Raw genomic sequence first — 16,760 nt, 5'->3', positions numbered from 1 at the left:
AGACTTTCTTAGAAGGAATCAGTTCCAGTATGACAAAGAAAAATCCAAGCCTGAAAATTATTGGTTCTATGGTGTGATTCTAAAAAAAACACAATAACTTTTCATTTTCAGGCTTCTAGTAGTCAGCTTACTTATTATAATAGAAGTGAACATAGATTGCTTTGAGATATCTGGACATAAATAACTTTAAGAAAAAAATTGATTTCAGTCAAACTAGTGAGGTAGACCAGGGATAATAATAGTATCTCCTTTACAGAGTTATCGCCCAGATTAGATGAGATAATGTGTATAAATATGGTTATGTGTATTAATATGAATGTGGTTGGCACTTGGGAGGAAAGTCTACAACCTGTGAGAGGAGAGCAGAAGGGATGTAGAAGGATAGCAGAGATGCACTTTGATGGTTTTAGATGACTAAAAGCCCTAATTCCAGAAGAAGAAGTCTTATGCCCCTTTACAGATGAAGAGGCTAAGGCTCAGAGAGGTTAAATAGCTGGTTGGAGATTACTTGCCTAGTTAGTGGTGGAGCTGAGATTAGAATCCAGGTCTGTCCAGAACTCCAAAGCCTGTGCCTAAACCACTGTGCAGTGTGCCCACACTGCCTACCAATTAACTATGCTCTCTTTTCCAGAGTTTATCCATTTGTAAATAGGATTTATAGCTTCTGAACAAAGGCACAATTATGAATGTAGTTTTAAACGTCATATCATAAGTATTTTTCAAGTTATTACAATCTTGATAATTACAATTTTATTTTTTATTTTTGTTTATAATTTTATTTATTTATTTTTTATTTTTTTCCCCCAAAGCCCCAGTAGATAGTTGTATGTCATAGCTGCACATCCTGCTAGTTGCTGTATGTGGGACGCGGCCTCAGCGTGGCCGGAGAAGTGGTGCGTCAGTGCACGCCCAGGATCCGAACCCGGGCCGCCAGCAGCGGAGCACGCACACTTAACTGCTAAGCCACGGGGCCAGCCCGATAATTACAATTTTAAATGGTGGTATAATTTTCCATCAAGCCAATGTATGTTGTTGACTTAATGACTTACCTATTAAGAGGCAGTATAGTAGAGTGGTTAAGGGTACAGACTTTGATGCCTGGCTTAATTCCCACGGGGACTCATAGGTTAATAAATGTCAAGTCCTTTAACAGTACCTGGCTGTATTACTACTCCTTTTATCCCTCTATTTTATATATTTTGGGAGTTTCCAGTTTTTCTGATAGACCAATAGGTAAATAAGAATTACATTGAATATCTTCATGTGTTAGATTTCCTCCCTAATTTTGGATAATTTTCTAAAAAGAATAAATTTCCAGGAGAGATTTTTGGATCAAAGTTTATGACCAATTGTATGACACTTGAAATTATTATCAAATTTTTTTCCAAAGGATTATACCTGGGCTTGTTTTAAATGCCAAGCTCTCCCCAGACCTGCTGACCTGTAATCCTTGAGAGGGAGTGGCATTGGGAATCTGCAAGTACCCCAAGCAATTCTTACATATATTACAACTTGAGAACTATTGGCCTAAAAGTTTCAAGGCATTTCTTGATTGTTGTTGTTTGGTTTGGTTTGTTCTACAGCAAAAGCAGAGCAAGTACTGGCAACCCTGGCAAAGTAGGGGTGAAGGGTGAGGGTTGGGGCTGCTCAGAGAAACAGGGAGGCAGGCACAGTGATGGTCACTGGGGTGTGTGTGCGGGTGTGTGATTGGGTGCTATGAAATTTGGGCATTTAAATTGGAACCTGCTTTATCTATTCCAGAAACTCATTTTATTCCAGTGACTCACAAGGCTTATCATCACATGTGATAATGTTTTGTTCTTGGAAGTATCTATATTATCCTAACACCCCTCCCTTACCCTGCAGCAAATCCTCATGTGGTCAGTCTAGCGGTTAACATCCGAAGGGGCAGTAATTTGTCCCTGTTTATCGAGTGCATTTCATTTGGTTTAAATCTTTCTGAAAATTAAGAGGCAGAAAAAAAGCTGATGACACTTCACTTTTCAATACAATCATTGGAATGTATTGTCAGCAATATTGTTTCCTACCATGTTGTGCTGCAAAAACTTCTAAAATTAGACTTCAGACATGCTGTAACCTACAAACAGGTTTTCTTTTAGAAAGTTCATTTGCAATTCAGTTGGCACTGGGGCTGTGTTTTCATAGGGAAGCAAGGTTATTATAATTGATGCTGAAGTTTCCAGAGTACTTGTCCACAGATGCCTCTTTAGCAAACGCGGAGCTGAGGGTAGGCAAACCCCGAGCCCCCGCACTTAGTAGTAACATCAGGAACCCAGGGGAGCTGACGGGGGAAAGAGTCTCCATGGCTGTTTTAGCAAAACAGCAGGGAACTGGGCTGCTAGCTGCCTTAGAAACCAGTGTAGGGAATTTGTTAGTTGAGGTGTTCTATATAAATTAGGACTGCCTGTATATAAAACTAAGGATACATAGCACAAAGTATAAAGAATCTATAAAAAAGTCAAAATTCACCATTACCTTGAGATGCTGATTGCAATGATAAGTATTGAAGGACTTTGACGACCTCCCTCTGCCACAGCTTGAATAAAATAATGAAAAGATAAGTGAGATGTGTTGATTTGTATTTCTTTCAAAATAGTTCATACTTTGACTTTTTGCTAATGAATAGAGGCATTTGCCAAAATTAACCCAAATTCTCGTTTTTCTTTTCAGGGGCCTTGTAGAGAAGAAAGAGATGGAATTGGTTCTAAGTAAGTTAGAAGCAGCCCAGAAGTACTTGGCACAGGAGTACTGTGTCCTAGTGCTGGGCCTGGGCATGCCGGAGAAGCACCACATGTGCTGTGGGAAGTAAGCGCACACTTCGGATTTCACTAGATCTTCTCTGGTTTGTACAGCCACGTCCTGAGACCCTGAAATTTGACTTTTGGTGCCTGTGAGAAAGTTTCCCTTTTTGTTGTACAGAATAACTGGGCTCAGGTGAGACTCTGTCCCAAGCACATATGATGTCTCATTTGAGAGAGACAAAGGAGTATGGGAAAAATCCAGAATCTCAGCTGTTATTTTAAAAACCTCTGCTGCTTGGGTTTAAATGAGTTTTCTCTCAGGATATATCAGTTCAGTGGCACCTTGCTCTCAACCAGGGAGGCTTCCTGCTGCCAGGCAAGGGCCACTTGGCTGCCTTGGGCAGGAGGCCGAGTGATGAACCGGTGTTGATGGGGGTATTGGGTGTGTCCCCTGCCCTTTATCTGCTTGTTTTGCAGCAACAACAGTTGTGAGTACAAGCTTGTAAGGTGGGGGTTCTAAGATGACCCCGTTTACGGGAAGATCATTTTACCTCAGGATGACAGTTTATACACTACTGTAATTAAAATTTACAAGTGTCTCATCCCAGGAAAGTTTGGGATCCCAGGAGGGAAAGCTCCAATCCTTAACCCAAACTCCCCTTCTCTGAGTAGTTTCACGACAGGCTCAAGATCCACACCGTGGTCATGGCCAGAACGTTTTTTTTTTTAACTTTAGAGGAAAAGAACCCAATACATGATTTCTCTCTCTCCACATTCCCTACGTTTTCAAAATACAGATACTCGTATATACTTTTTGTCTTCTACATTTTCTATGTAGCTTCCTCTATTATTCTGCTTGCATAGTTTCACCTACCACTTTGAATAGCAACTATAGTTATTCTATTGTGTAATATACCAATTTGCTTAACCATTCCTTTTATGTACATTTGTGTGGTTTCAGTTTTTCTCCTTTATAATATTTCTGCATTGAATATCTTTATATAAATTACTTTGTTCATTTGGGCTATTTACTTATGACTTGTTACCTAGAATGTGTTACCTAGAAGGCATGAACAGTTCTATAGCTCTTGTTACATATTGCCAAATTGTTCTCCAAAAGGGTTAAAATATTTTGTATCACCATCAGCAATAAGCATACATGGTTTTATTAGTTTAATATTTTTGAGAGCTTCAAGGTGTGTAAAAAGCTTAAAGGGGGCCAGCCCCGGTGGCCTGGTGGTTAACTTGAGCGCGCTCTGCTTCGGTGGCCTGAGTTGGGTTCCCGGGAGCAGACCTACACTGCTTTGTTAGCAGCCCTGCTGTGCTGGTGGCCCACATACTAAAAAATAGAGGAAGATTGGCATGGATGTTAGCTCAGGGTGAACCTTCCTCAGCAAATAAATCGATAAATAAAATTTAAAGATATTTTATATTGACTCTGAATATCTTTCATCACTCTGGAGTCTGTGCTCTTTTTCTGTGTAAAATAACTTATTGCCTGGTCTTCATTTAGTTTTAACCATTTATCAACTGGAAACGGAATTTGTATATGTAATTTAGGTTTCATGTAGCTGCGATTGGTCATTTGTTTTTCTAGTTTGTTGCTTTCCTTTTGATATTTATGTTTTTACACATTATGAAAGTGTTTTAAATTTTTATTTATTTGAACGTTTCCACCTTGTTTCTGATGCTATTCAATAGTCTTACAAGCTAATTCCTGGGTTCATTCTGTTCATTCCTGGGTTAAACTCCTTACCTTTCTTTCTTAGTTTTTAAAAATAGGGTTTAACAAATGTTAAAGTCTTTGATCCATTTGAAATTTGTTTATCAGATCAGATGAGCTATGAATATAAGATAATTTTTCTTTGCTAACATCCAACGTTCCAATAATATTTATTAGTGATTTTTTCCCACTGTAACATTTCTTGTTTATTAGATGTTGAATTTTTCTAATATTATAACCCATTTTGGGGAATGCCTATTGAATTTTATTGATCAGTTTTTCGGTTTTAAACACAGGACTATACAGTTTATATTTTGCTTTGCTTTATTCAACACATGTGACTGTGTGCCTGCTCTGTGTTAGTTGTGGTTCTAAGGGCTCATGTACGAAGAGAATAGTCTCTGCCCTCAAGGAACGTACAATCTAGTGGAGGAGTCGTCAGATAAGGAAACTAGCGGCCAGAGACACACACAGAGGTATAGACAGAGATTGGGCACCCCAAGCAGGAGAGGCAAGGAGGAGTGCACCTGCTGGAGACTCGCTGTGGAGCACAGGCAGTGAGCCCCGCTAGAAAGGAGTTGATTTAACAGCTGAAAACAAGAGCTCACTCCTCTTACCTTCAGAAACCTTGTATTTGGCAGTCTTACCTGTTTGAGATCAATTTCACTATTTGTGTGTGAGTGTGTGTGTGTGTGTGTGTGAGGAAGATTAGCCCTGAGCTAACATCTGTTGCCAATCCTCCTCTTTTTGCTGAGGAAGATTGGCCCTGGGCTAACATCTGTTTGGGACGCTGCCACAGCATGGCCTGACAAGTGGTGCATCTGTCCGTGCCTAGGATCTGAACCCATGAACCCCGGGCGACCCCAGCGGAGTGCTTGAGCTTAACCACTATGCCACCAGGCCAGCCCCAAGATCAATTTCACTATTAATCAAGTTCTAAGAGATATCTACCAAGAACCTTTTGTTGTATATTATATTGAAACCTATATATTGGCTTAGGAAATAGTGTCATCTTGACTGTATTGAATCCTCTCAAAGAGCTGTAAGATGTATTCTCCATTTATTCATATCGTTCTTTATTTTGTCCATTAAAGTTTTATATAATAATCTTTAAAGAAATTTATGTGGTCCTAAGTTAGACTAGCACTCATGTATTTAAGTTCTTATACCAATGTGAAGTTTTGGTTTATTTATTTTATATTTATTTTTTTTCTCCTCAAAGCCCCAGTAGATAGTTGTGTGTCATAGTTGTACATCATTCTAGTTGCTCTGTGTGGGACGCCGCCTCAGCATGGCTTGATGAGCAGTGCATAGGTCCATGCCTAGGATCTGAACCGGTGAACCCCGGGCCGCTGGCTGAAGCAAAGTGCGTGAACTTAACCACTACGCCACCAGGCCTGCCCCCTATTTATTTATTTTTAGTTATGCAAATACTTCATGAACATATCCTGAGGGAAAAAAATTCAAATAATCGTTATGTATATAGTTGGTTTATAGTTAGTTAGCATATAGAGTTAAAAATGAAAGTCTCCTACTTCCCCCACCCTCTTCCAAGCTCATTCCCCTCCCCTGAAGTAAGTACTGTTAATTCTGGTTTGGTCCTTCTACCTTTCTATCCAATCACACATATGCACTTACCTTGTTGTTGTTGTTAATATACATAGGATAATGCTATATGTGTTATTCTGAGATGCGCTTTTTTCACTTACAAATCTTAAATATCTTTGAATATCAGTATGGATAGATCTATCACATTCTTTTGAAGAATAGAATAGTTCTTAAACTATGGATATTATGAATCTATTATAATTAACTGATTATCCATTCCCCTGTTGATGCATGTTTGGTAATATATTTCTGATGATAAAAATATATAAGAATGCATTTGGTTCTGTCATTTATGTTAAAACCTATGACACATGTTAAACGCATTTCTTACCTATATAAAATTATAATTTATTTCTTGGGGTTTTCTAGGTATATAATCATATCATCTGAAAACGGTGGTTTTTAGATTTCATTTTTTCCTAGAGTCATCTTTTTAATTTTTTTAATTATACATAAATAGTAGCACTTCTTGTGTCTAATTCCATTAGAAAAGTGACTGAAGTCAGCCTTATCTTTTTTCTGTTTTAAAAGAGAATAAACTAGGGGCTGGCCCTGTGGCGCAAGTGGTTAGGTGTGCACGCTCCGCTGGGGCGGCTTGGGGTTCACCAGTTCGGATCCCGGGCGCACACCGACGCACCGCTTGTCAGGCCATGCTGTGGCAGTGTCCCATATAGAGTGGAGGAGGATGGGCGTGGATCTTAGCCCAGGGCCAGTCTTCCTCAGCAAAAAGAGGAGGATTGGCAAGTGTTAGCTCAGGGCCTATCTTCCTCAAATTAAAAAAAAAAATAGAGAATAAACTAGCTATTTACTTGTGTTGACCCTTAGTTTAAACAATAAACTATTTATCATGTCAAGAAAACAACTCAATATTTCCCTATATGTTCAAATATAGTTTGTTCTTTCTGTTTATAAAATTGATACATAGTCATGAAAAAAATTAAATAATACAGAAAAAGGCAAAGGTAAATCGTTGAAATACCATCACCAAACTATCTGTTGTCAACATTTTGTTCATTATCCTTTTAGACATCTCTGTATGCACGCATACTCACACACACAATTTTACATAAATAGAATTTTATTCTTCTATAGCATTCCATCTGGAGGATATACCTAAATATACCTACTTTATAGACTGTGAAAATTAAATGACACAATACATATAAAACACTTAGAACCCTCCCTGGCACATAGTGTGCACTCAGTATATGTTAGCTATTATTATTTCATTTGTATTGTTATTATTGTTATTACTATTAATCTTCTATAGTAAATATAGCTCTATAACATCATCTTTAATGGCTTCCTGGTATTCCAAATGTATTTAACTTCTTTTTTTTTTTTTTTTTGTGAGGAAGATCAGCCCTGAGCTAACATCCATGCCAAGCCTCCTCTTTTTGCTGAGGAAGACTGGCCCTGGGCTAACATCTGTGCCCATCTTCCTCTACTTTATACGGTACGCCGCCACAGCATGGCCTGACAAGCGATGCATCAGTGCGCGCCCGGGATCCAACCCTGGGCCGCCAGCCCCAGAGCGCGTGCACTTACCAGCTATGCCATGGGGCCGGGCCCCAAATGTATTTAACTTCTTGATGAACGGTTGGGATGTTTCCTTTTTAAATATTATGAATAACACTGTAATGAACTTTCTTTTACCTATATTTTATGTACTTGTCTAGTTTGTCCTAAATGCCTTACAGTAGAATTCCTGGGTCAAAGAATATGCATATTTAAATATCACACATTATGTTTAAATTTAAAAGTCTTATTCAAGAGCAAATGTTATTACAGAGAAGAGAATAAATGGAAAAAATAGATGATTTGTTAGAGTGAAGGGAGTATGGGTGATTTTAAAAATGCCTTGCATTATCAAATAAATTGTTGGATCTTTTGAAATACAGAATATGATATTTACTGTGTTCGCATTCTCTCTTGAGACTCTATGATTTGTCCCTGTTTCTTTGTAACAATGTGGGAATCTAAAACCCCTAATGAACTCTATATTTATACTTTGCTGTTCTCACCCTGTTTCCCCAATTTCTTTTACTTTATTTTTTATCATTACCCTTAACCCTTACTAAACATTTTACTTTATCTGCATTTTGATGTCTTTCATGTGAGCTTGGATTTCTACCCTTACATGTAGTGAACTTTACAACTATAGGATGTGGTTAAAGCTTTTTCTTCTTTCACTTTTTTCAAGTCTTGAAACCTTTTTCTTCTGCCTATAAAAAGAAACATCAGGTTGGACAGAGATAGTATTGGGTTAACAATGTCATTCTTTAGTTGGAGTAGATTTTCTCTAAGCTTCTCCAGAGTCTAAGGGGCAGGAGTACGTTCTCTCATTTCTCCTTGGCTATTTGCAGTTGGTCTATAAAGTTTAAAAACAAAAAGGCATGTGAGGTTTCTCTCAAATGAGACTTAATGTTTATATTTTCAATTTAGGCTCATTTTCTGTGTTTTTTGGTTACATTTTGGCATTGTTGGCCATTTCTCTTCTCTTGCACCCCTCTTGTCCACGTGGTAGACTACGTGATCTGCTTCTCACGTCTACCATTTCTGTGATTCACTTTGTGGGATTTACCATGATTTGGGAATGCCCTCTTAATGCATCTCCAGCAAGATTCATTCTTTATTCTACTGCATCAGTTCTGCTCTTTAGAGTTTTTGCTGCTGTGTTCAGCTCTTTTATGGAGTTGACAAGTTTAGCGCTGTCTTTCAGCATGGCAGCCATGACAATGTGCCTCTCAGATCTGCCGTAGTGGGGCGCATGACTGACCAGTGGCTCCGGTTGCTGTACTCCGAATCCACCACCAGGTTTGCACTGAGGTCACGCTTCTCAGGGACTGCCTCCAGCCAATGTCTGAGTGCAGTAGGGACACTAAAGCAGGCCTGTTTCTACCAGACATGGGACTCCTCGGATGGATGACTTTGGCTTGAGGACTTCCCTTTGGCCCGGTCAGAACTTTCTCAGAGCTGCACTGCAGTCTGAGACTCTTCCTACCCAGTCCTTCCCATCTTTCCTCCCTCCTTTACAGGGCTCAGACCTGCATCCTGGTGTGACGGCCCTCCTTGCCTTCTCCAGCTCCGTCCTCATTTCCCATCACAGTTGTTTTCTCCAATAAATCTCTTGTATGTCTAATCCCATCTTGGTGTCTGCTTCTCAGAAAACCTGGGCTAACACATCCAATATCATTGCATTGTTTTTTGAAGTCATTATTTTATTTTGTATCTTTTAAAAGTATGGTGTGTCCTCATCTTTTATGTGTTCAGCTTCCTACAGCCTGTTCTTTCTTACAATAATGCTCCTAAATCAGTGTTTTTCAAACTACAGGTCACAACACATTAGTAGATCTTGAAATCAACTCAGTAAGTCATGAAGAGAACAAAAAAATCAGAGTACCTCGTATAAAGTGAAGTTAAGTGTTGTTTCAGGAGACTTTTGTTTCAGTGTGTGTGTACGGGGATTTCAATATTAAATATATTTCGTGCTGTGGGTTACAGTCAAAAAAGTTTGAAAGCCACTGCTTTAAAGCATCCTTTCTATAAGAATGCTTTTGATTAAACTTTTGAAGCCGTTATGTAATGGCATTACCTGTCAGCCAATAGTTCAATTTAGGCAGCTATGTTAATTTGCGGGACCGTTTGTATATATTATTGAATTTTCTCTTTATTTTAGAAAATAAAAGTAGAAGATAGGGAATTCTACTGTCTCATAGTACTGTTAATTCAAATCTAGAAACCATTGAGCATCTGTATAGAATCTTTCGCCAGAGTCAGATGCTTGTGGGAATTAAGTAGGCCAAATGTGTCCTCACCACAAAGGACAAGAACATGTTTAACATTATAGAATTATTTCGTTTAATACCTCTAATGGGTGAGGTGTAATGTTAGATGCAATAGAGAGATACGTAAAATTGAGGATGGAAATTTAAGCATCAAAAAACATTCCTGTGGTCCAAATATGGGAGGCTTTTGCAGGTCCCTAGAGCTGTTGGTAGAGATTCAGCTTGCTACAGATCCCATTATTTAGGAAGAAGTGGTATTTTGTCTTTTCTTGACAAAATTTTCAAGAAAGGTCTTATGATGAAATTACAGTCAGCTTTACAATTTCCTATTCAATCACTTGTAAAATCACCTTTTCTCAACATTAACTCTACTTTCTTTTGTCTTCAAACTCTCACTTCAAATTGAGAAAACTAGAATTTGAGGTTTGTTTTAGCCAGCTTGGGCTGCCATAACTAATTACCACTATTGTTTAAATAACAGAAATTTATTTTCTCATATTCTGAAGGCTGGAAGTCCGAGATCAGGATGCCAGCATTGTCAGGTTGTGGTGAGGGCCCTCTTCCTGGCTTACAGGTGGCTGCCTTCTCACTAGGTCCTCCATCGTGGAGAGAGAGAAAGCCCTAATCTCTCTGCCTCTTCTTAGAAGGATGCTAATCCCATCATGAGAGCCCTACTCTCATCTAAACCTAGTTACCTCCCGAAGGCCCCACCTCAAAATACCATCACATTGGGAGCTGATAGGGCTTCAACATATGAATTTGGGGGTGGGGGTACACAACCATTCAGTCCATAACAAGGTTAAAAAAACAACTATTCTAAAACAGTAATTGTATTTCTTAATATACTTATGTGTAATCTTTAAAAGCACATATACATTGCAAACTCATTTTGGGTTAAAAAAATCAAACTATAAATTATATCATAATTAGAGATGTTATCATATCTTTTAGTTCCCTGGATATAGAACCTCCCCTTAAGTTATTGTACTTTTAACAGTACATTTTTATTACAGTGTAATTTTTATACAAACTTTTAAAGGAACGCATTATGTTTGAAAGTAAGTGATTGCCTCAGTTTAGCACCAGCTCTTTTCCAGGAGATGTTGGTCTTTTGGCCATTGGATGCAACATCACCTGCTTTCCTCCCACCTGTTGAGTGGCAGTCAGGAAAAGAATCAGTTTAGAGCTCACCACCCACCATCCACATAACAAGTGCCGTACAGGTCAGAGAGCTGAACACAGGATATCAAGGAAAACAGATTACGGCCTGTTTTTGCCAGTAAAAGTTATTACCTGGCCATGGGTGTTGATTTTGTTCTTGAATGGAGTTTATGTTGTTCTTTTGGTTGTTTCTATTTAGGAGAAGATGAGGACAATGTTTTTGCCAGTTACGAGTTATTGGCTGATTTTAACATATTATTATTTTACTTTCTCCCAATGTGAATAGTCTCATGAGAACATTTTCATGTGTATTTTCTGACTTTTCTCTCTAATATATGCACACTTAAAATTGGACTAGAACACCTTATGTCATTTGTCTCTGGAGTTAAAGATTTCAGTAGAACCAGCAATTAGGGGGCTGTTAATTTAGTGCTGTCATGTTTTGTGAGAAGTAGGAGGACATGCCTTTCTATTATAAATACATCTGTGAAGTCCTGATATAAAAGCTTTGGCACAATTTTGATGAACATGTTCGGTAAAAGCTCTCTGTGTTTTCCAGGATAGATAAGAAAACCTCCTCATGGCACATGACATAGAATTAGATCTGTTGTCTGGTTATGGCCAATTCTGGCTCCACCCCCCCCCCCCACTCTAGGATTTATCCCCTCATCCTCTGCTCTCAATGCAGCTGTCACCTGACGGGTGACCAAAGAGGATGGCAGTGTGCATGAGGATGGGGAGAAAGGGATCTCTTTGAAGGTCAGGTGTATAAATCATCCTTACGGCCCGTTCCCCCTCCCTCACCTCCAGTCATATGCACCAAGGCCTCTTTCCCTTCCCCATAAACACATTCCTTTGAAATTTCTCTTCCCTTTTACAGAACAGCCCTTGACTTTCATTTAAACCTGATTTCACCTAAAGCACCAAGGGGCAAATGGGAACACAACTTTTTTTTCTCTCCAGTCCTTAGAACCCTGTGGGCCTGGCCGTAGGCTTTGCATCCCTTCAGGAATAACTAAAAATATGATATACTTTCCTCATTTTGGTTTAGAGCTTAGAGTCTAATGTAGTAAGAAGGAATAAGAAAACATCATAACAAGCCACAGAAAATCTCTGGATTCACCACCAGGCTGGCTTTCCCCTCTCTCCTTTGGATTCCGCCCTCACAGGTGGAATGTACAGTGTCTTTGCTGACCAGCATGGTGGCCACTTGCCCCATTGGCTGTTGAGCACTTGGAATGTGGCTGGTCCATAGTGAAATGTGCTGTAATGTAAAATGTACACTATACAAAAAGTTTGAAAAGGAATAAAATATCTCATTAATAATTTTAAAATATTGATTACATATTGAAATGATAATATTTTGGGCGTTTGGATATAATAAATATATTATTAAAATTAATTTCACCCATTTCTTTTAACTGTGGCTACTAGGAAATTTTAAATTACATTTATGGCTTGCATTATATTTCTGTTGGGTTGTGCTGTTATAATTCCCATTTCAATTTGTAGAGGATTGGGGGGGCTTAACTTTGTTATTTATACTCATTGAACTTCTAAATTTATAACTGATTTGTATGTTCTTAATATAAAAATTATAAAATAAAAAAAAAGAAGAAAGAAAAATGATTCAGAATCCACCAGCGAGCTTTAAACCATGCGGCTCTCAGATGTCCTCATTCCCTGCCTCCATTTCCTGGGCTCCTTTCAGCTTCATATGCAGAGCTCGGTTGGAATGGGAAGAAGAAACCACCACATTCTGTACTTAATTTCTGCGGGGTGGCCTACATCAGTTTGCTCTGGGCTTTAAGAGAGAAAGAAGTCCCAGTTTTATGGCAACTTGAGGGAAAGGGGAGGAGGCTTATGGTACCTTCTAATAATGTTTAAAAAAAGGATGAAAGAGAAGACAAGGAGAGAAGGTGTGTGTTTCCTGGGCAACCATTCTGTCATTTCAAAACCTTGCTGAGATGGTACTGGTTTGGGTCGTGCCCATGTAAGCGCTGCTCTAAACCTTCTCCCAGAGCGCAGGCTGACTTGGTATTCCGAGAACAGGGTTTGGTTGGTGTCCACTTCTGCTTGGCAGGTCTGCATGGGCTCAGGGTTCAGGTGGCAGAGGCCATGGAAGAGCGGAAATGCCATATAAGTGCTCCCAGCAGGTGGAGGCTTCAGGTGGTACAGAAGGATGCTGAAGCTTGTCCTGAAAAGTTTCCACTGGGCAATGGGGTTTAATATTTTTATCTGCAAAATATTCTAAAGAAAAAGCTTGTTTCCCTAGTGTTCTGGTTACAAGAACAAATGTGGAAATATGACAGGCCTGAGTACAGACTTTGCACCTAATTAAATATACGTCTTTGAACTTCAGTCTCAACTTCCGTTTCCTCAACTATAAAGTGGGAATAATAGTGCTGACTACATCATAGGGATCTTGTGGGAACTAAATATGATAATAAATGTAAAGAGCTTAGCATAGTACTTGGCGCAGAGTCCACACTTAGTAAACACTCACTTTAATAACTATTGCCTTGACTCTTTGTTGAAGACTTGCACACGAGTGTGTAAATGAAGAGTCTGCAGGAAGGGAGGAACCTACCCCAGTAAAAGCTGAACTATCTCTTCAGTGGTTCCCCCAAATGGAGGGCTAGTTTGGGCCTGTACCGACCATGAAGTCCCTGTGAGAAGACGGGAGGTCCTGAGGGGTTTGGGTCATCTCCCCAGACCATGGGAGTTCAGGACGGTTCTGGAGAGTCTGATACCAGGGTCAATCCTAGGGGTCAGTTACTCTGAGGAAGGCCCAAGCAAAAGCAGAAGCAAATGCAGGATCAACCTTGGAGTGCCCTGGGTCCAGCCTTGGCCCCATGACTGATGACATGACTGCAGGTGCACAGCCCTCTCCATCAACTCTCAAGTCCTCCCCAGGCCGTGCCTGCTGTCATAAGGCTGGAATCAGAATCAGAATGGCCTGTGTTGGGGAGGGGAGGCCAAGTTCACTAAGTATGCCCATGTCAGTCTAGTATCCTTAACATTGAGTTTGTGTTGCAAGAACTCCTGGGCAAATGCCTGCCTTTAAGAGACAAGGCTCAGTCTATATACCTCATTCAGGAGGAAGAGCACATGACTGTCCCCGGTCAATGGATTGCATGGCATAGACCTTTGTCCATTTTGTTTCTATTTCTTTTTGCACCCAATGGCCATAACCATTATTTAAGATTTTTTTCTTTTTCTTCCTTTTAGACTTACCCTCTACTTCATTACTTCCATACCTACTAACACCTCGTGTTACCTCTTCACCACCTTTCCAATCTCCTCACCTCCCCAACACTCACATCACCAGAAGCATTTGGAAGAATATATTTCCTTGCTGGCTTGTTTATCCTGAATTTATGTTGATTAACTTTTCACCAAAAGCTCTAGGGGTTTTGATCTGGGTAACCTAAGAAGTCGAAGAAAAAGATATTGGGACTCATTATCAATGCCTTTTGATAGCATTTATGTGGCTAAATAGTCTTGAGGCCACAGGAAATGATCCTGCAAAGGGACCTTTTGAAGATAAGGGCTTGCCTAGATCACTGAAAGATTGAACTTTCCTCTCAACCAATGGTTGTGATTTGTTATATTGCAGGGAGAAAATATCAGATACACAAAAAGACTGGAAATTCTTTGAGGTGAGTCACTTACGTTCTGAAGCTTTTCACTTTGATATGCAACATGAAGTATAGCAATAACTGATAGCCATTTGTCAGGCACTTATTTTTGGTGAATATCCTTTCTAAAAAAGATGCTAACAAGCTGTACGCCACGCCTTAAGTTTTTGGCCTGATTTTCCTGCTGCAAAGGTGAGTACATGTGTAATTTCCCACAGCTTTTCAGGAATGTGGAGCAATTGGGTCATCTGGGTTTGCATCTACTTAGCAGTGTTAGATAGACAGCTGGGAGCTTCCCATGTAGCTGTGGGTGTTATTCTTGTCTGTTTTCTGTCATAGTGCTTTTACACTTTCTGCACGTATGTGGCTTGGATTGTCTTCCGACGTCAACACTTCACGGAGATTGAGGAAGAAATCGGGAGGCTGTTTCGTACCAGTATGTTCAACATCCCTCAAAGGAGGCGTGAGGACGAAGAATCAGGAGGGGAAAAGAAACGCATGACTTTGGTACAGTTCAGGTATGACTTTCCTAAGCTCAAGGACATTTCTAGAAAACAAGATGATGTGACCTAAATATCACCTCTTCCCCCTCACAGGAGAATGATGGCAAAACGCCCAGCGATTAAAAAAGCCATTAACATGCGCTCTCCTGTCATGTCGACTCTGCTGCCATCTCTCAGAGAAAAAGCTCAGAATATCTTTGAGAAAAAGTATCGTCGAGGAGGCATCAAAATCCCAGCTCAGATGCAAGAAGACATGGAGAATCTGGACTCTGTGCCCATGCCAAAGTAAGTGGCCCGTGGAGAGAAAGGAGAGCCTGAGTGTCGCTCCCTAGGAAGGGCCCGGGAGGGGCAGTTGCTCAGATCCCATGCCTCTGCCAGAGATTTGAACAAAGATGAAAGCACTGCCCTCCTACCCACCCCCTACTCCTCTCCCCCTGTTTCCTTTCCAGAGCAGCTCTTGGTACACCCATCTAGACTAGAAAATATTGCTAGAAAGTTATGCTAGACTCCAAATCATTCTAATTTGGAGGAGTGAGCAGCAGACTTTCTAAGGCTGAAGTTTTTCCATTAGAAGAATCATCTTTGGGAAATATGGGAAGGGCCAGTACAAAATCTGGTTATGGGCTGAGTTTTTGAACCTATGTTTAAGACCCCAGTGGTGGTTCATGGAAACAGGGGAAGGTTCAAAAAAATAAAATAAAGATAGGGGTGTGTGTGTGTGTGTGTGTGTGTATGTGAGTCTTGGCTTTAGTATACACACACACACACACACACACACAAGCACAACCATTCACCTTAGTCTTTGGCCTGACTACTTCAGCTGTACCAATAATTCTTTTCACAGAGTTGGCATCTTGGGGGAGCCTCGATGTCTGTTCAACCCCCATACCCTTCTCCCCCTTGAACCAGAGGAAAACATGAAACCGTCTGGGAGACATCCTTCCCTGGTAGAAAGAAATGACATGAGGATTCAGGATACACTGGACTTAGTCATGAGAGCACTATCCTCTCAAACATTCCCTAAATAATCTGGTACATTCCATTTCTGTAATTAAGTCTCTGTATTTGAAGTAAACTACTTTGACTTAATCACGTTACGTAGGACTAATATTTGTTATTATTAAACTTTTAAAGTTGTTCGAACCATTTTGTTAAAAGTTCAACAATAGACTATTAAAGAATTCCGGAAAGCTCTTGTAAAGCTCGTTTTCCTGTATTTAATAGTTTGCTTTGCTATTTATTTACTTCTTTGGCTCCTGTGTGGCTATTTAGAGTAAGGTATTAAAACTTTTAGCCAATGTTCTAGTGTACTAGTGAAAAAACATTCTGTTTATTCATTTCTAAGTTCTTTTTTGCTTTATGAGAGTGTCTTTAATACATTTGAAAACAAAAGTTCATAAAAAGATTAAAATGTTTTTAATATTAAATCTTTTTCTATGGCTATATTATTATTGGTATTGAGATATAAAGTATATCTGATTCATTTAGAAGCCTTTTTAGCTTATATGCTTCATTCATTCTCTCATTTATTCATTTAACAACAAATATTTACTAAGCCTCTGCTCCATGCAAGC

At 39.6% G+C, this 16,760-nt stretch overlaps 1 protein-coding gene across 1 annotated transcript in view; it reads left to right on the top strand.

Moving 5' to 3' along the window:
- The window catches only part of PPP1R36 (protein phosphatase 1 regulatory subunit 36), a 33,518-nt gene extending 17,198 nt beyond the window's left edge, over positions 1-16,320 (top strand). The window contains exons 7-11 of the mRNA XM_014784293.2: positions 2,692-2,826; positions 14,662-14,704; positions 15,023-15,201; positions 15,280-15,471; positions 16,031-16,320. Of these exons, the coding sequence (XP_014639779.2) occupies positions 2,692-2,826; positions 14,662-14,704; positions 15,023-15,201; positions 15,280-15,471; positions 16,031-16,214 (733 nt within the window). The 3' untranslated portion in view covers positions 16,215-16,320. The remainder of the gene's footprint in view (positions 1-2,691; positions 2,827-14,661; positions 14,705-15,022; positions 15,202-15,279; positions 15,472-16,030) is intronic.
- The last annotated feature ends 440 nt before the right edge of the window (positions 16,321-16,760 follow it).

The sequence above is a fragment of the Ceratotherium simum genome, chromosome 24 (assembly GCF_057802395.1).
Source record: "Ceratotherium simum simum isolate JZ-2026a chromosome 24, ASM5780239v1, whole genome shotgun sequence".
NCBI classification, from domain to species: Eukaryota; Metazoa; Chordata; class Mammalia; order Perissodactyla; family Rhinocerotidae; genus Ceratotherium; species Ceratotherium simum.
This window is presented reverse-complemented; position numbering and strand designations above follow the sequence as displayed.